This window comes from Schistocerca americana, chromosome 4 (genome assembly GCF_021461395.2).
Source record: "Schistocerca americana isolate TAMUIC-IGC-003095 chromosome 4, iqSchAmer2.1, whole genome shotgun sequence".
Taxonomy (NCBI): Eukaryota; Metazoa; Arthropoda; class Insecta; order Orthoptera; family Acrididae; genus Schistocerca; species Schistocerca americana.
The window spans coordinates 485,916,110-485,936,704 of record NC_060122.1 but is presented as its reverse complement, the minus strand read 5'-3'; the positions used below and the strand labels follow the sequence as shown (position 1 = coordinate 485,936,704).

General features: G+C 46.5%; 1 protein-coding gene across 1 annotated transcript in view; it reads right to left on the bottom strand.

The window, feature by feature from the left end:
- The window catches only part of LOC124612773 (facilitated trehalose transporter Tret1-like), an 85,807-nt gene that overhangs the window by 38,607 nt on the left and 26,605 nt on the right, over positions 1-20,595 (bottom strand). The window contains exon 2 of the mRNA XM_047141167.1: positions 18,395-18,780. Coding sequence (XP_046997123.1) covers positions 18,395-18,780 — 386 coding nt within the window. The remainder of the gene's footprint in view (positions 1-18,394; positions 18,781-20,595) is intronic.

Here is a 20,595-nt window from a genome sequence, read left to right as displayed (position 1 = left end):
ATCAGGTAAAAGGTCAACCACTCAACTACAAACGAAGAACCTCCAGCTGGAAAGCGTTGACAGAGGTACCAACACAACTTGTTACCATAAAAGACACTATTTTGGTATCCACGTCACAATTAAAAGTCGCTGGAGTGGGTGTAGCCTGAAAAATCATGCGAGAGCCCCCCCCCCCCCCACTAGACAGTGATGAAACCCAGCTGCACGGATAAAACGTAAAGCTGAGTCAGCTATAGAGGCATCGTCACCTAGAATTAAAGGAAGTGCAGCTGGTAAATTAAGGGACTGCCAAGGGATCTAAAAGGGAGCAGTCCATCAGAAGATGGACCACTGTCAGCCCTGCATCACAGCGACACTTGGGCGGGTTCTCATGGCGAAGGAGACAGCTGTGGGTCAACTGCGTATGTCCAATTCGGAGATGGCAGAGAACAACTGAGTCCCTACGTGTGCTCCTCAAGGATGAGTTCCATACGGCTGTGGATGACTTTACCATGCGTGTTCAAGACAGACCATTCAGAGCTCCAGATATCGCGGACCTTGCGATGTAGGGCTGACCAGCGGTCTCTTTCCACGAGACCAAGCTCCAGGGGTGGCGAAGTGGTGGCCTGCTTGGCCAACGGATCGACACGTTCGTTTCCTGGAATGCCGATGTGGTCCGGGGTCCACACAAACGTCGCTGAACGACCACACTCGGCGAGAGCAAAAACAGCATCTTGAATACCGCGCACCAAAGGATCTCGAGAAAAACACTGGTCGAGTGCTTGAAATCCACTTGGGGAGTCACTGCATGTGACAAATGACTCCCCAGGGCAGGAGGAAAGGTGAACGAGTGCACGATAAAGAGCAACCAGCTCCGCAGTGAAAACACTGGTCCCACAAGGCAGGGAAAGCTGCTCAATGTAGTCGCCGTGGATGAAAGCAAACCCAGTGCGTCCATCGACCACAGAACCATCGGTGTAGACTACATCTGCATCGCGAAATGAGGCAAGAAGAGCCAGGAATTGTTGACGAAGACTGGCAGGTGGAACGGAGGACTTGGAGTCGCAGGACAAATATAAGCAAAGCGGCAAGCGAGGGAGGGACCAAGGAGGGGTAGAAGAAGAGGGCCAGAAGGATGGAGGAAGGGGAAAGTAGTGACGAGAGAAGGGAACGAACGCGGACCGCGATCGGAAGACCCGACATAGGCCGCCGTCGTGGGGAGGGGAGTGCAGAAGGTGGAAAAAGGAGCCTGTGGCTTGGGTGGTCAGGCGAGGCATGGACGTGGGCGATGTATGACGCAAGCAACTGTTGTCGGCGGAATCATAGGGGAGGGATTCCAGCTTCTACAAGAAGGCTAGTCACCGGACTAGTGTGGAAGGCACCTGTCGCCAGTCTGACGCTACAATGGAGAATCGGGTCGAGTATCTGCAACGTTGAAGGTGCTGCTGAGTCGTACACCACGCTTCTGTAGTCGAGACAGGACTGGACTAAGGCCTTATAGAGCTGTTGGAGGGCTGTTCGTGCAGCCCCCAAACAGTGTGGTTGAAGCAGCCAAGGATGTTGGGGTGCTGCCAGCACCGTTATTTAAGCTCGCGAAGATGCGGTGTCCAAGTGAGCTGGGTATCAAACAGTATGCCAAGAAAGCGATGCGTCTCCTCAATACGAAGGAGTTCATTGGCAAGGTAGAGCTCTGGATGGAGGTGGACCGTTCGATGACAACAGAAATGCATCACTCGGGTCTTAGAGGCTGAGAACTGAAAACCATGGTTGGATGCCCAAAAATGTGCCTTATGGATAGCTCACTGCAGTCACCGTTTAGTGACACTGATGCTTGGGGAACTGTAATAAAGATAAAAGTCATCGGCATACAGAGAGGAACAGACCAATTAGCCCACCGCAGCCGCAAGAGCATTAATCGCCACCAAAAGATGGGAACACTGAGAACTGAGCCCTGTGGGACACCATTCTCCTGAATATGAGCTGAGCTAAAATAAGTGCCAACTCTAAGGCTAAATTTACACTGCCCGCGATGCGATGCGATGCGATGCCGAGCCGAGCGGAGCGATGAAGCGCTGAAATCGCGTGACAATGGGCAGGCTTGGTTTAATACTGGCAACAGAACGGTGCCCGTTTAGACTGCAGGCAGGGCCGAGCGATGTGATGCGGTGCGATGCGATTGAATCCGCTGTAGTCGCAACCGAGTTTGCGTTTCGCGCGAGTGTTTGGAGCGATTGCTTGTTTGCGCTTGCGTCTGAAGTAATTGCTTGCTTGCAATGGACATCGAAAGACTAATTAACAGTGTGCGTGAGCGCTCCGTGTTGTGGGAGCAGAAAAATAAATATTACCACAATAGGGATTTTGTTCGTCAAGCATGGAATGAAATACGTAGCTGAAGATTGTGGAACAGACAGTAAGTACAAAAAAATAAAATAAATAGCTACAAGACTCCAAGAAATAAGTAACACAAACAACTTCGTTTATTTTCTAATTTTAATTGTGTATAGATACTATTACAGTATTTTGATAATGAAATGACGTTCACAATAGTTACAGTATTTGATAATTTCGACATGAAATATATTTGCGTTAATGACTGTTGACATAGTTTTTGAAGGCCTCTCTGACACTCCTCGCTCTTCGTGAAGCACTACTGTTTGCTCTGTCATTTTGGAATTTCACGTCTATATTTTCAGGCGAGGTACTGAAGAATAAATGGAAGAACCTACGTGACACTTTCCGCTCTGAACTCAAAAAAACTCGTGCTCAACGTTCAGGAGACGAAGGTGGCATGCCGCATTTCCAGTCCAATCGGCCGTGGTACGAAATGGCTCTGAGCACTATGGGACTTAACTTCTGAGGTCATCAGTCCCCTAGAACTTAGAACCACTTAAACCTAACTAACCTAAGGACATCACACACATCCATGCCCAAGGCAGGATTCGAACCTGCGTCCGTAGCGGTCGCGCGGTTCCAGACTGTAGCGTCTAGAACCGCTCGACCACTCTGGCCGGCCCGTGGTACGAGCTAATGACCTTCCTGACTGACATAATGACGCCACGGAGGACCAACACTAATGTTCATCACAGTAAAAGAACAGCATCGCAACACGACGACGTACCATTTTCACCAGCTCTTACAGAGAAAGAGAGCGTTTCACCTGATGAAACCAACCAAGCCAGGTCTTCAAGACAGTCTGTAAGTTCAGAGGGTAGCGTTTCGATGCCTCCTCCCTCACCCACCCTACACACAAACCAAAACAAGAGATCCAAGAAATCGACAAACTCTGAGTTGCTGTGTGTGTGTGTGTGTGTGTGTGTGTGTGTGTGTGTGTGTGTGTGTGTGGTTTGAGGTTTTCGGGCGCTAAATATAGAGAAGCAAAAGTTGAAGCTAATTGAGCAACAAATGTCGAAATCAGAAACGCAAGATGACAGCTATCATTTTGTAGTACGTTTGCTGCCAGCAATGCGAAAACCATCACCAGCAGCTCAGTTGATAGCCAAGATAAAAATTCAGCAGGTTCTTTTGGAAGAATTGGAACAATCAACCACTTCCACTGCACATTCGTTGATGTCACCCTATGCACCTGAGAATCCAGTTGAAATCGTAATTGCTGGAAATCCGCAGAATGAAATAGTCATTTCTGAAATTGAACCTGATGACATTGTTATTTCAAGCCACCAAGATTCTGAAAACTTTGATACTTAAGTGAGTGAACTGTGATGTATTTTACTTCTCATTGTCAACTATGTCAAAATTTATTAAAAGAAAGTTTGAATCTATCACAATTTGTAAATTTTTCGTAGTAAAATGATTGCTGTAAACTTAATATTGGACTTACCTAATGGTGATCATAACTTTTTCAGGGGTAATAGCCATTCTGAAATTTGTGTTTTGCTTCTGTAATCTATTTGAAACAGACGACACTATATAATCAAATGTCTCTGTACTCATTCTGAAGTAACTCCAAAATTTATCCTCCTCTTTTCTCAAGTCACTGTACAAATGATGAAATTCTCCTGAAGCCCTCCTCTCCTTGTTGATTTCATGCACCCATTCACGACTGCGTTGAATTCTCAGAGCACTGTTTTCTAATAAAAAAGAATTTACTGGGTCGAGGAAACACGACATCGTGCCGAGACTGCTCAATTGCTAGCCAGATCGCGCGCGCGCGCTGTATCGTGTGCAGTGTGAACGCTCCATCGTATTGCATCGCTTTGGCCGTTATGCTTCGCATTGCGTTGCGTCGCGTCGCATCGCATCGCAGGCAGTGTAAACGTACACTAACCCGAAAGAAGCGATTGGAGAAAAAATTCCGAAAAAATCGGAAGTGGACCCTGTAAGCCCCATTCGTGCAGTGTAGCAAGGATATGATGGCGCCAGCTGGTATCGTACGCCTTCCAAAGATCAAAGAAAACGGCAGCTAGATGTTCACGCCGAGTAAAAGCTGTACAAATAGCAAACTCTAGCGAGACTAAATTGTCGATCGCTGAGTGGCCCTGACAGAAGCCCCCCCCCCCCTGTTGCTGGGCCAGGAGGCCCCGAGCTTCGAGGATCCACATGAGCCGCCGACTCACCATCTGTTCCAGGAGTTCGCACATAACGTTGGTAATGCTGATAGGGCGATAGCTATCAACCACCAACTGATCTGCACCAGGTTTCAGCACTGGGATGGTAACACTATCCTGCCAACGAGTTGGGAAAATGCCCTCCGTCCAGATGCGGTTAAACAGGGCGAGTAATTCACCCTGACAGTGCGCTGAGAGATGGCGAAGAAACTGGTTGCGAATTTGGTCTGGCCTTGGAGAGGTATCGGGGCAACCTGTAAGGGCACTTTGGAATTCCCATTTACTAAACAGGGCGTTGTATCGTTCCCAACGGTGCTTGCGAAATGACAACTGCATACGCTCAGGCTGCTCTTTAATGGCGCGGAATTCTGCGCTGTAGCCTGCTGTCACGGAACTACGAGCGAAGCACTCTGCCAGATGTTCGGCGATGGCGATTGGGTCAGTATAATGTGTACCCTGAACAGAAAGGCAAGGGACAGACGCATGAGGGCGAAAGCCAAAAATACGCCGAACCCGCGACCACACCTGAGATGGGGAGGTGCGAGAACCTATTATGGCAACATATCATTCCCAGCAGTCTTGTTTGCTCCGCCGGAATAACCGCCTGGCCTGGGCCCGTAGCTGTTTAAAGGCAACCAGATTCTTAGGGTACTTGAAGAAGGGGGACAGTTGCCTCGGCAGCAGAAACAATAGCCATAGTGACCTCGTCCACTGCCAAATCAATGTCACCACGAAGCGGAGCAATGGTCATAGTAGCTGAAGTGTAGGCTGCCCAATCAGCTCCACGAAGAGACCATCGTGGCAGCTGGTCAGGGGGTTGGGAATAAAGAAGAGAAACCAAGATAGGAAAGTGCTCCCTATCACAGAGGTCGTCGTGGACAATCCAACTGAAGTATGGAAGAAGACCTGGGCTACTAAGAGAGAGGTGAATGGCCAAGTATGTGCCATGAGTCAAGCTAAAATATGTGGGAGCACCAGTGTTAAGGAGGCAAATGTCCTGCTGTGCCAAGAGAGCCTCAACATTCCTACCCTGGGCCCCACGCCATAAAGGGTGGTGGGCATTAAAGTCCCCCAAAAGGAGGAATGGCGGGGGGAGCTGGGAGAACAAGGCAGCTAGGTCAGCAAGAGGGACAACCTCATCTGGGGGAAGGTAGAGGGAACAGATTATAAGCTCCATTCCTGCCCAGATTCTAACAGCCACAGCCTCGAGAGCCATGTGAAGTGGCACTGGGAACAGTGGCAAGAACATAAACACAGACACCGCCAGACACCCTGTCGTATTCTACGCGGTTCTTATAGCAACCCCGGTAGCCACAGAGGGAGGGGGTCCGCCGAACAGGAAACCAGGTTTCCTGTAGGGCCAGACAAGTGGCAGGGAAGATGCACAAAAGCTGTTTCAACTCAGCAAGGTGGTGGAAAAACCACAGCAATTCCATTGAAGGATAATGGTATCCGACTGAAGACATGAAAGAACCTGGGGGGAGATATGTCACGCATTAGAAGCGCTCGCCGCCACCAATCAACTTCCATAGGAGCTGTGGGTCGAGCAACATCTAGCTCCTGAGTGGACACTAGATGCTCCACATCATCTTCAGGTGCAGTGGTGAACTCCTTTTCTGTCTCTATGTCCTCCTCCTTTTTCTTTTTTTTCTTTTTGGTAAGTTCCCATTTGTCCTTCGGTTTATCAGGCTGGGTGGGCATTTCCGACCCAGTCTCATGGACCGAGGAAGACCTGGAAGCCCTACATTCCTCAGGTGGTGGCTTTTTCAGCCACTGGATGACATCTGGAGGGGCAGTAACCGTGGAAGGGAGGGCACCAAGCGATCCCTTCTGCGTGAGGGAAGCTTGAGGTGGCGGGCACTTCTCCAGTGCAGCGGTGGGGACTGAAGTCCCCAAATAAGGAGGGGTTGTTACTCCCGATGTTGATAATGGGGGAGCAACGGAAGAGGGTGTTCCAACTACCAGGGGGGACAGGAATAGACGGCCAGGCTGGAGGGCCCACAAAAAGCGGCTGAGCTTGGGGGCTCATTGCCAGGGATGGCGACATAGAAGCTGCTGCAGCATATGTCGATGAAATGCGCACAAGGTGAAGTCAGTCGTACTTGAGTTTAGCCTCTGTGTAAGTGTGCCTGTCCAAGGTCTTATACTCAATAATCTTCCGTTCTTTTTGATAAACCATGCAGTCTGACAAGCAAGGTGAATGCTTCTGTCCGCAGTTGACACAAACAGGGGGCGGCGAACATGGGACGTTGGGGTGGGAGGCATATCCACAATCCCAACAGGTAGGGTTGGCGTCACATCTCGATGACATATGCCCAAACCTACAGCACTTAAAGCAGCGCATGGGAGGAGGGACATAAGGCCTAACATCACATCGAAATATCATCACCTTGACCTTATCGGGTAGGGTGTCACCCTCGAAAGCCAAGATGAAGGCGCCGGTAGCGACCCAACTATCTTTAGGTCCCTTGAAGACATGTCGTACAAAGTGGACACTGCAGCGTTCCAGATTTGCACAGAGCTTGTCGTCAGATTGCAACAACAGGTCACAATGAAAAATAAGTCCCTGAACCATTTAAGGCTCTAATGAGGCATATTGGAGACTGCAACATCACCGAGCTTGTCACAAGCAAGCAATGCCCGTGACTGCGCTGGGGATGCTGTCTGTATGAGGACTGCTCCAGACCATATTTTAGACATGCCCTCAACTTCTCCAAACTTGTCCTCTAAATTTTCCACAAAAAAACTGAGGCTTTGTGATCAGAAATGAGTCCCCATCTGTTCAGCTGCAAACCAGAAATCGAGGAGAATACTTCTCACCAGGTAATTTAGATCGCCGTTCCTCCCCTGGTGTGGGCAGGGAAGGGAACAATTGGGGTCATACTTTAAAGCATTGCACTTTCCTTTCTTAGAGACTCGTGCTTCCGCGCTATTCGTATTTCTTTTCATGGTGGTCCCACGAGCAGCTAGGGAAAGGAATGTCTACCCAGACAGAGCCCCACATGCCTGGGTAAGCCTAATACAACTGGGGGCAGCAAGTTCCCCAGATGTCGCCCGCTAGCAACTGTTCTATCTCAACAGCCATGCATCTCCTCGGCGCGCAGCACACCTTGAGATTGAGTTTTTTTTTATAGAAGTTTATACCATCCTCGCGACCCAGTCAGTTAAGTCAAGACCCCCAGGCTCTGTACCGTACAACGTTCCACCGTCGCGCCTTACGGTGGTCGTTGAAGCACGCTCAGAGCTTACAGTATTGAGGACTGGTGGCGCTTCCCAGACCCCAGCTCAGGGACCGTGGGGTCGCCAAGCCCATACCCAGCAACTAAATGCTGAGCCCCCTGAGGGTTTTACAAATTGTAAATAGCCTTTCGCTCCCTGTGTTTTACCCCTGCCACCTTCAGAATTTGAAAGAGAATTCAGTCTATATTGTCAAAAATTGTCTCTAAGTCTACAAATGCTAGAAAAGTAGGTTTGCCTTTCCTTAATCTCCTAAGGTAAGTCGTAGGGTCAGTATTGCCTCACGTGTTCCAAAATTTCCACGGAATCCAAACTGATGTTCCCCAAGGTCGGCTTCTACCAGTTTTTCCATTCATCTGTAAAGAATTAGTGTCAGTAGTTTGCAGCCGTGACATATGAAACTGATAGATCGGTAATTTTCACACCTGCCAGCACTTGCTTTCTTTGGGATTGGAATTATTACATTCTTGATGTCTGCGGGTATTTCTCCTGTCCCATACATCTTGCTCATCAGATGGTAGAGTTTTGTCACGGCTGGCTCTCCCAAGGCTACCAGTAGTTCTAATGGAATGTTATCTACTCCAGGGGCCTTGTTTCGAGTTAGGTCTTTCAGTCAAATTCTTCACACAGTATCATATCTCTAATTTCATCTTCACCTACGTCCTCTTCCATTTTCATAATATTGCCCTCGAGTACATCGCCCTTGTACACACCCTCTATACAGGGTGGTCCATTGATAGTGACCGGGCCAAATATCTCACGAAATAAACATCAAACGATAAAAACTACTAGTTTCCCCCTTCAAGCTAGACAAGTTTCGTTCTTTGTAGTGTTTTCCTTTGACGCTTATTTCGTGAGATATTTGGCCCAGTCACAATCAATGAACCACCCTGTATATTCCTTCCACCTTTCTGCTTTCCCTTCTTTGCTTGGAACCGGTTCTTCCATCTGAGATCTTGATATTCATACAAGTGGTTCTCTTTTCTTCAAAGGTCTCTCTAATTTTCCTGTAGGAAGTGTCTATCTTACCCCTAGTGAGATATGCCTCTACATCCTTACATTTATCCTCTAGCCATCCCTGCTTAGCCATTTTGCACTTACCGTCGATCTCATGTTTGAGACGTTTGTATTCCTTCTTGCCTGCTTCATTTACTACATATTTATAGTGTCTCCTTTTAGTGATTAAGTTCAATATCTCTTCTGCTGCCCAATGATTTCTACTAGCCCTACTGGGTGTTGTGTGATGTCCTTAGGTTAGTTAGGTTTAAGTAGTTCTAAGTTCTAGGGGACTGGTGACCATAGCTGTTAAGTCCCATAGTGCTCAGAGCCATTTTTCTACTAGCCCTCGTCTTTTTACCTAATTGATCTCTCAAGGCTACCTATTCGTCTTCTACTGTATTTCTTTCCCCAGTTCTTGTCAATCGTTCCGTAATGCTCTTTGTGAAACTCTCTACAGCCTCTGGTTACTACAGTTTATCCAGGTCCCATCTCCTTAAATTCCCACCTTTTTGCAGTTTCTTCGGTTTTAATCTACAGTTCATAACCAATCGATTGTGGTCAGAGTCCACATCTGACCCTGGAAATGCCTTACAATTTAAAACCTTGTTCCTAAATCTCTGTCTTACCATTATGCAACCTGTCTGAAACCTTCCAGTCTCCAGGCCTCTTCCACGTATATAACCTTCTTTCATGATTCTTAAACCAAGTTTTAGCTATGCTCTGTGCCAAATTCTACCAGGTGGTTTCCTCTTTCATTCCTTACCCTCATTCCATATTGACCTACTACTTTTCCTCCTCTTCTGTTTCGTACTATCTAATTCCAGTGACCCATGACTATTAAATTTTCGTCTACCTTCACTACTTGAATAATTTTTTTTATCTGTTCGTACATTTCTTTATTCTCTTCGTCATCTGCGGAGCTAGTTGGCATGTAAACTTGTACTACTATGATAGGCGTGGGCTTCGTGTCTATCTTGGCTACAATAATGCGTTCACTATGCTGTTAGTGGTAGCTTACCCGTGCTCCTATTTTTTGTTCATTATTAAACCCACTCCTGCATCAGCTTTAAATGATTTTGCAGTTATAACTCTGTATTCTTATTCCCCCTGCCAACGAACTGCACTAATTCACACTATAACTTTATCCTATCCATTTCCGTTTTTAAATTTTCTAACCTACCCGCCCGATTAAGGGATCTGACATTCCACGCTCCGATCCGTAGGATGACAATTTTGTTTCCTGTGATAACGACATCCTCCCGAGTAGTCCCCTCCCGGAGATCCGAATGGGAGATTATTTTACTTCAGGAATATTTTACCCAGAAGGACATCATCATTTAATCATACAGTAAAGCTGCATGCCCTCGGGAAAAATTACGGCTGTAGTTTCTCCTTGCTTTCAGCCGTTCGCAGTACCAGCACAGCAAGGCCGTTTTGGTTAATGTTACAAGGCCAGATCAGTCATGGTTGGTTGGTTGTTTGGGGGAAGAGACCAAACAGCGAGGTTATCAGTCTCATAGGATTAGGTAAGGATGGGGAAGGAAGTCGGCCATGCCCTTACAAAGGAACCATCCCGGCATTTGCCTCGAGCGATTTATGGAAATCGCGGAAAACCTAAATCAGGATGGCCGGAAGCGGGATTGAACCGTCGTCCTTCCGAATGCGAGGAGATCAGTCAATCATCCAAACTGTTGTCCCTGTAACTACTGAAAAGGCAGCTGCCCCTCTTCAGGAACCACAAGTTTGTCTGGCCTCTCCTTTGTGGTTGCACCTAGAGAACGGCTATCTGCACCGCTGAGGCACGCAAGTTTCCTCACGAACGGTAAGGTCTATGGTTCATCGGCCAGACGTATAACGTAAAGGAGAAAAAAGCATATGAAAATATACTAAAGCCTCGGATTAAAACTGATTTGCAGGGAGTATAATGACCGATAACGGGTAATAAAAATGAGTATTTAAAAGTAATTTGCATATGTGTTTCCGTCCACGGATATTGTAGAATGTGTGGTTTGCGGCTGTGCACGCATAAAAACATATATTTTATCAAAAGAATTGTAGCTACTACGAAATCAGCAGTCACAAACTTCGTAAGAAAATCTTCTAAGGCTTCCAGCCGCGTCATGTGGCTAATATCCACGAGCTTAGGAAAGAGCTCTCCTCGGCCATTGTCAAGTGGTAAATGATTTGCTGCGTCGCCGTTACTTCGCCGTTATATGGTCGCACTGCTGTCTGTACGTCATTAGTGCCCCTTCCTCGACGCATGTGTTAATGTTTTCGTCCCTCGCGATGACCGGGTACCAGGCTTTGCTGAGCTGCAGATCGCTTCAACCGCCGTATCAGTGTGGCTGCTACTACGTCGCCCAAACAGTACGTACGCACTGTGGAGCAACGCCTACGCAGTCTGAAAAATCAGCCATGGCAGAACACGCTTTAGAAAATCGACACTGAATTCTGTTCGAGAAACATCTGTCGTTATGAGGACGAAGGGATTTTGGGATAGTGATATAATCTATAGAAATAAAAATAAAAAACACTATCAATAAGGACGGCGGTTTGCAGCTAAGCATAGCCTGAGACCACGACATCGCGAGGTTGAAGCGGGCGCGATGGAGGCGTGACGAAAATATGGCGAGGAAGAGAGCACGAGGCCCACGAGAAAGACAGGCCGCGGCGGTTACACCACGAAGGTAGACCTGAACTCCCTCACTCGCTTAGCTCAGCAGACAAAATGCATTTCTCGACCTGTTAATTTGCAACTGGGCGTGTACGTACTAACGAGAATTGCATCTTCTACTGGAATCTGCTATTATGAAATATTGCTGATAAACAGTACAACAACAAAATTTCATTTAAGATCAATACTCGATATAAATGGTATAACTGCCTGTTTACAGCATTTAGTATCTTCTGCGTAACAGTCGTCATTTAATAGAAGAAGACGTGCATTATGCAACTGATGACCATTTTGGCATAATTTAATTTTCTTGTACCCCAGTACAGTCGTAACAAATTATAAGTAGGCTTATGGAATTCCAGTAATTGTAGGACTAATAACAGTGATATTCAATAATATCGGATTCCAGTAGAAGATGCAGTTCTCGTTTGTACGAACACACCTAGTTGCGAGTTAACAAGTGTAGGAATTGAGCGAGCGAGCGAGCTCAGGCCTAACTTCGTGACGTTCGCGCCACGACCTGTGTTTCTCGTGGGTCTCGAAGAGAGCACCAGTGACGTCACAGACAACAGCGCGGCTACAAAACGGCGAGGCCACGGCGAGACGGCATTCATTTACTACTTGACAACGGCTGAGGAGAGGTCGGTAGAAATCTAGCGATCGTTATTACAGTTAATAAACCCATCAAGAAGCCTAGGCGAGCATTTACGCTGGAAAGAGCAGACAAGCATTTGTGACCATCCTACTTGCACAATGGATGGACACCACGTAGTTCCAACATGATGAAAGTACAGGAATTGTGGGCCTGGTTTAAACAGACTGTAAATTGCGCTCTAGAGAGGTACACGCCGAGTAAATGGGCAAAGGACGAATGGGACCCACAGCGGTTTAATAACAAAATTCGGGAAATACTGAGGAACCAGAGGTTGTTGCATTCTCGGTTCAAAAAAGAACGCGGAAATGTCGTTTGGCAAAATTAGTAGAAATTCGTGCGTATATAAGAAGATCGATGCACGAAACATACAACACTTCCATATGTACATGCAATCTCCACAAGCCATCTTATGGTACAAGGTGGATGCTGTCACATACCACTACTAGTCATTTGCTTTCCTGTTCCACTCTTACACAGAGTGAGGGGAAAATGACTGTCTATAAGTGACTGTATAAGCCCAAATTATCTCAGCCTATCTTCGTTGTCCTTGCGCGAAATGTATATCGGCAGCAGTATAATTGTTCCGCAGTCGGCTTCCACCCGGACAGGGAAGGTGTGTAGCAGTGAAGTATGCAGCAATTTTTTGTGCCTGGAGGGCACTGACTGTTTCTAACAACAGGGTGCCATTTCGTAATCTGGAACAAGACTTTACAGGACCTGCAATTGCATCGACACCTTTCTGAATAATGAAAGGATTGACCGTGGAGAAGTCGTGGCCTTCATCAGACCGAGAAACAACAAGGAACTGTGGCAACGATGGAAGAACTGTCTGTGGCTGAGACTCAGTGAACTTACGCTTGTGAGCAGACATAGTGGAAGGTGAGGAAACCATTGCGGAAGAATCCCCCATGATTACCGGCGTCTCTGATGGCGCGCTCCTCCCTTGTTGGGGCCCTCTCTGAGGGCACTCCCGCCTTAGATGATTGTTCACACCTCAGGTCACACCTCCCGAGAAACGGACGGAGGGACCAATCGGCACATTCGGAAGGTATCAGTTTGGGTAATCACCCCTCCCTGGGCCTGGCCGTTACCAGGGGGTACGTACGTGTCCCACCTGTCTACCTGGGGCGGGGAATTATGCGTTACCCCGTCACCGGCTATGCATGGAAATTCGTGGGTCGGCCTTCAGACACGCACAGGGAGGAAAAAAGAGAAAGGGAAAAAACAAGGGGAAAGGAAAGAAGAGAGGTCTCAAACGCCACAGCGGAGAAAAGGGCAAAGAGAAGAGGTAAGGAAAAGAGAAGGACAAAGGAAGGACGAAGAATTGCGAGCAGAGAAAGCAAAGAATGTGTTACATTTTCGAGCGTCCGTCTCCGGACGTAGGCACAAAACATACTCCCAGAGGGGTATAAAGGGAAGGAAAGAGGCGGAGGTGGGGGGGGGGGGGTGAAGATGGGGGATGGTGAAGGATGCGGAAAGGGAAGGTATGCAGCCTGGAAAGGAAGGAAGGCCACATTAGCTCGGGGTCCCGTGCTAGCTACACACGTATTCACAAGAGAGTTGTGGACCCCCGGGGGGGGGGGGGGGGGGGGCTGACATAGTGTTTAGTGTATCTGTGATTGTAAAACAGTTAAGATCCTTAGACGCCAGAAAGGCATCTGGCCAAGACGGTTTCCCTATAAGATTTTATGTTGACTATGCTACAAATATAGTACACTTATCCATCATCTATCAGAGATCATTGGAATGGCGGAAAGTTCCACAGGACTGGAAGAAGGCCCAGGTCATAGCAATCTATAAAAAGGGTAGAAAATCGGATGCACATAATTAGCAGCCAATTTCACTGACATCGATTTGTTGTAGAATCATGGAACATATTTTGTATTCAGACATAATGACCTTTCTAGACCCTGAGAAGCTCATCTGCAGAAACCAGCACAGTCTGAGGAAGCAGCGGTCATGCGAGACACAGCTGGCCCTCTTTGTGCATGATAAACAACAGACTCTAGATACGGGCTCCCAGGTTGCTGCCATACTTCACGACCTTCGAAAGGCGTTCGACTCAGTTCCGCACTGTCGCTTGCTATAAGAAGTGCGCGCTAACGGTCTATCCAATGACATATGCGGTTGGATAGAAAGTTTTCTAACAGACAGGGAGCAGCATGTCGTCCTGAACGGGGTAACGTCAACAGAAACAAGAGTAACTTCAGGTGTGCCCCAGGATAGCGAATAGATCCTCTGCTTTTTACGATTTACATAAACGATCTGGTTGATTGTATTGACAGTGGCATTAGACTGTTTGCCGATGATGCTGTAGTCTACAGGAAAGTAGTATCACACGAAAGTTGTGAACAAATAAATGAGGATTTGCAGAAAATAAATGCGTGGTGTAATGACTGGCAGTTATCTCTCAATATTAATAAGTGCAACGTACTGCGTATAACAAGGCGAAAATCACCATTAATATACGAGTACAAAATAAATTCCCAGTCTTTGGAAGCGGTAACATCAGTCAAATATCTGGGTGTGACTATTCGAAATGATCTCAAATGGAATGATCAGATTACACAAGTAACGGGTAAGGCGAACTCTAGATTGCGGTTTATTGGTAGAATCCTGAAGCGATGCAGTCCTTCAACAAAGGAAATAGCTTACAATACGTTAGTTCGTCCAATCTTAGAGTATTGTTCGTCTGTATGGGACCCTTACCAGTTGGGTCTGATTCAAGAGATTGAGAGGGTCCAAAGAAGAGCGGTAAGATTCGTGAGTGGTACATTTAGCCATCGCGAGAGCGTTACTAATCCCATAGAAAGTTTGAAGTGGGACACACTTGCAGATAGACGACGCGCTAAACAGAAGGGGTTGCTCTCTAAATTCCGAAATCCAATCTTCACCGCGGATGTAGGGTATATATTATTACCACCAACTTTCAAATCGCGTAATGATCATGATTCAAAGATTAGGGAAATAAAGCTCTTACTGAGGCGGTCAGACAGTCGTTTTTCTCTCGCGCGATCCGCGAGTGGAACAGAGGGTGAAGGAGGGAGGGGGGGGGGGGAAGACTTTGGCGCGAATTGTGCCCTCTGCCACACACTGCTTCGTGGCTAGCGGAGTATATATATGTAGATATCCCTCTTCTACGTTATGGCTACATATTCTATCGTTGCGACTGTGTCTAGAAGCACACTACTAATGCTGTATTCGAAAGTTGCAGGATAGTTTTACCTACTCATCTGCATTTTGCTGCATGTACAGCAAGCTGCCATTCGTCACACCAAATAGAAATTCTATCTGTGGCATGTATCCTCCAACAATCACTCAACGACGGTATTTTCCCATATAATACAGTATCATCAGCAAACCGAGACTACTGCTCATCTTAAACGTCAAAACATTTATGTACGTAGATAATTGTACTTCCCGGGACCTCCTGACGACGCTCCCCTACTGGGGAAAGTACCATTACAAATCAAGCTGTCACCACAACCAAGATTTCTGGAGAGGGACTTGGAGGTGGGGGGTAATACCACACACTACCCAAACATTAAGATCTAACTCGAAACAAGGCCCTGGGAGTAGACAACATTCCATTAGAACTACTGATAGCCAGCTCCTACAAATGTTGGAACAAGTGAGGCAATACTGACGCTACGACTCATCTAGAAGATAGATTAAGGAAAGGCAAACCTACATTTCTAGTATTTGTAGACGTAGAGAAAGCTTTTGACAATGGTGACTGGAATACTCTCTTTCAAATTCTGAAGGTGGCAGGGGTAAAATACAGGGAGCGAAAGGCTATTTAGAATTTGTACAGAAACTAGATGGCAGTTATGAGTCGAGGGGCATGAAAGGGAAGCAGGGGTTGGGAAGGGAGTGAGACAGGGCTGTAGCCTACCCCCGATGTTATTCAATATGTATATTGAGCAAGCAGTAAAGGAAACAAAAGAAAAATTCGGAGTAGGAATTAAAATCCATGGAGAAGAAATAAAAACTTTGAGGTTAGCTGATGACATTGTACGTATGTCAGAGATAGCAAACTACCTGGAAGAGCAGCTGAACGGAATGGACAGTGTCTTGAAAGGAGGTTATAAGATGAAGATCAACAAAAGCAAAACGAAGATAATGGAATGTGGTCGAATCAAATCGGGTGATGTTGAGGGAATCAGATTAGGAAATGAGACAAAGTAGTAAATGAGTTTTGCTATGCCCTGTGGGAGGCATGTCAAGGAGGATCCAAGAACCTTACAATGCACGGAGTGGGGCAACATCGTTTTTAATGTTACGCACCAGCAAATTTTAATTTTACAGATGTGCACTTTTGTCAGACTGTCTTTAGTCTGGTTGCTGTTTTGTTTCTATTTCAAAGTCAAGTAATTCTTTTTTAGTTTTATAAATCTTATTCTGTCAATTCCTGCTCAGTTTGAATTTAGCCCACACGGAATTAATTGTTGCTGGCACAAAAGCTTTTCAAACAATTTGTGTCAGAGCGGCAGTCAAATGAAAATCGAACAGCCACCACAACAGGACCATGGAATGGTTCCATTCAAAGTAATCATCACATTCATTAATATATTTACCCCATTGGCAGATGAGACGATTAATTCCGGTTTCGTAGAACGCGGCCGTCCGCTTACAGATCCACAACCACACCCACTCTTGCACTGCCTGGTCCGACTGAGACCAAAGTGCATGTATGTGTTTCTTCGGGTAGCTACAGATGCGAAAATCACTCGGTGTGAAATATCTGGGCAGTACGTAGGACGCTGAAGTGTTTCCTAAGCAAATCACTGAAGTGTGGGGACGGGTGTTATCGTGCAACAGGTTGATACCGTCCGACAGAATTCCGACAACCCGAGAACAAATGGCAAAGCCACCAGTGGAAACATCCCAAACCTCCTTCGCCAAAGTGATCCAAAGCTGTTCACTCAAGTTCTGTTAAAGTCGTGACACCCTTCTTCGATTGTTGGGTCTTTCTGAATGTCGAGTTCGTCGAGCGTGGAACCACAATCAACGTGCAGCGCTATGAAGTCACTTTGCAGAAACTGCGAGGTGCCATGAAGTCAAATCGCTTGAGGAGGTGAGCAAAAGGTCACTACAGTCGAAGACGAAGGTCATCATGAACTGTCGGACGGCGAGGACGAGCGGTTCTAGGCGCTACAGTCTGGAACCGCGCGACCGCTACAGTCGCAGGTTTGAATCCTGCCGCGGTCATGGATGTGTGTGATGTCCTTAGGTTAGTTAGGTTTAAGTAGCTCTACGTTCTAGGGGACTGATGACCTCAGAAGTTAAGTTCCATAGTGCTCAGAGCCATTTGACCCATTTTTCATCATGAACTTACCAGAACTTCCGTGAGCAGCTTTGGATTTCTTTGCGGGGAGATGTAGGATGTTTCTACTGTTGGTTTTGCCATTTTCGCTTGTGCTGTCAGAATGCTGTTGGAGGGAATCATCCTGTTGCACGCTAATGCCCGCCCCCACGTTGCCAATGTGACAAAGGCTACGCTTCAGCACTTTGGTCGGAAAGCACTGCAACATCCTCCATATAGCCCAAATCTTTCACCGTGTGATTTTCACATCATTGACGACCTGAAGAAAGATTTTAATTTCATTCAGACGAGGAAGTGCAAGTGAGGGTGCGGTTGTGGATCCATCAGCGGTCGACCGCGTCCTACGAAACAGGGATCGCCGGCCGCGGTGGCCGTGCGGTTCTAGGCGCTACAGTCCGGAACCGCGGGACTGCTACGGTCGCAGGTTCGTATCCCGCCTGGGGCATGGTTGTGTGTGATGTCTTTAGGTTAGTTAGGTTTAAGTAGTTCTAAGTTGTAGGGGACTGATGACCTAAGATGTTAAGTCCCATAGTGCTCAGAGCCATTTGAAACAGGGATCGATTATTTCGTCTCGTATTGGGAGAAATGTTTTAACAAGTGTGGTGATTACTTTTGAATGGACCCATTCCATGGTCACTTTGTGCCGGGTGTTGGGTTTTCAGTTGACTTGTTGGCGCTGTAACTTATGAACATATTAACACTTGGTTGCAAACCCAGCCCCGAAATTGGTGGGAGAAGGAATCAGAATTGCGTTTATAACTACGTTGACGGCAATTCTGTGAGCGAATGGGAAAGTGCCATTTCCTTCATACTATAGTGACAGCCGGAATCTCTCGTTTATAGTCAGTCACACTTCACACATCAGGTGCTGATGAGGTGAACTTTGCTTCTGGATGACAAGTCACTCTAGAATCCAACAACAACTACGCATCAAAAAAGTCGCTTCATTGTTTGCTTACCTGGTAGATAGTGATCAATGTTCCGCGGATCTCGAGCTCGGCTATCTCGACGAGGTAGCAAGGGGAGGCGACCAGGACGATGCACTGCGCGATGGCTCCGATGACGCGGGACAACATCAACTCCCAGGGTTGTGTGGCGAAGATCTGGATCAGCCAGAGTGCCGAGTGGGGGAACACAGTGCACAGCAACATCCGCTTGCGGCCCACGATGTCAACTAGGTGGCCGATGAAGAGCATGGGGAACACCATGGAGAGCGAGCTCGACGCGATGATCCAGGAGGCCTCGTCTTCGGTGGTAGGGATGTGCGACGAGTTGGAGGTGAGTCGCGGCAGCACCGGCGCTCCCCAGCCCAGGAAGGCACCGAACGTCACGTAGCCCAGCGTCGCTGTGGATGTACAGCCTTGTTACAAGTGCTTGTATGAAAGGCTGCAACTCTTAACTTAAAAGGAAAAGTGTCTAGTACAGCACTGGACATGATGGACAGCTGTATGAATTCGAACAGGTACTCTCAAGAACAAGCAAAGAAACGCTACTAGCAGCAAAAGGAGGAGAATGTATCGTTAAAGAAGCCCAAATAAACAACAATTAGAAGGCCGTGACAATTTCAATCAGTGTGCCAGTGTCATTGATGGAAAAGAGGTACATCGATGTTTTCCAATTGCAACGTCGGTGAGTTATGTTTGTTGCGTAATCTGTTCTTAAATTGTAAGTAGGCTGGTTAGCTTATTATGTTCGTAACGCCACGTAGCGCTCTGTATGAAAATCGCTGACTGCGCTCTGTGCAGTCTGTGGCTGGTTAGACTCATTGTTGGAATATTCGCTAGTGTAGCGTTGGGCAGTTTGATGTGAACAGCGCGTAGCGTTGGGCAGTTGGAGGTGAGCCGCCAGCAGTGGTGGATGTGGGGAGAGAGATGCAATAGTTTTGAGAGGTTACTATGAGCTGACGATCTGGACGTGTGTCCGTCAGAAAAAGGAAATTTTTAAGACTGGCTGTCATGGACTGATATATATATATTATGACTTTTGAGCACTATTAAGGTAAATACATTGATTGTTCTCTATCAAAATCTTTCATTTGCTATTCCCATAAGTAGTTAGTGCCTTCAGTAGTTACAATCTTCTATTTAGCTGGCAGTATTGACGCTAGCTGTATTGCAGTAGTTCGGAGGGCCATTCTTTTGTAGGGAATATTGAAAGTCAGATTGCGTTGCGCTAAGAATATTGTGTCAGTTTAGTGACGATCAGAATAAGTGAAGAGAGAACCGTCTGAGTACGTTCAGTTTTGCTCAGGTGTTTGAAAATCAAATAACGTAAGAAGTTTACCAGTACAGTCATTCATTACATTCAAAGGAGAAGTTTCAAAGTGAACTTAGTGTTGCATATGGATTTTTTTCATTTTTAGCCTCACATCTTCTGACTGTTTTGATACTACCTGTCACAGTTTCCTGTGCCAGCCCCTTCATATCAGAGCAGTACTTGCACTCTATACCGTCGACTATACGCTGAATATATTCCAATGTACGTTTTCCCCAACAGTACCACGGAAGTTGCGTGCTGATGTCTCAACATACGTCCTAGCATCTAGTCCATCTCTTTAATGTTTTCCACATATTCCTTTCGTTGTCAACTCTGTGGACCACCTCCTCATTTTTATCTTATCAGTTTGCTAAGTTTTCAACATCTTTCTCCAACCCCAAGTTACAAACGCTTCGATTCTCTTCTTTTCCGGTTTTTCTTGCAGTTCGTGAGTCACTTCTATAAAATGCTGTCGTCGAGACTTATACTCTCAGAATTTTATTACCCGAATTAAGGGATGTTTGACACTAGTAGACACTTTTTTTGTGGAAATGCTCTATTTACCTGCACTAGATTGCTGCTTATATCCTTCTTGCTTCTGTTATTTTGCTTCCAAGGAAGCAGGATTCCCTTATTTCATCTATTACATGGTCTGCAGTTTTGGTGTTACATTTACTGGTAATGACATTTTTCATTCTTCTCATTACTTTGGTATTTCTTTACTGTCAGTCACTATTCTGTGTTCATTAGACAATTCCACTCAACAGGTGCTGTAATTCTTTCTCACATTCACTAATGATACAGATGTAATGACGCGGGGTAAATCAATAAGTGAATCCCACAACGATCATTTTTTTGATCCGCCACTGTTACTTGTATAAGTGAAGGACCTTCAACTTAACAT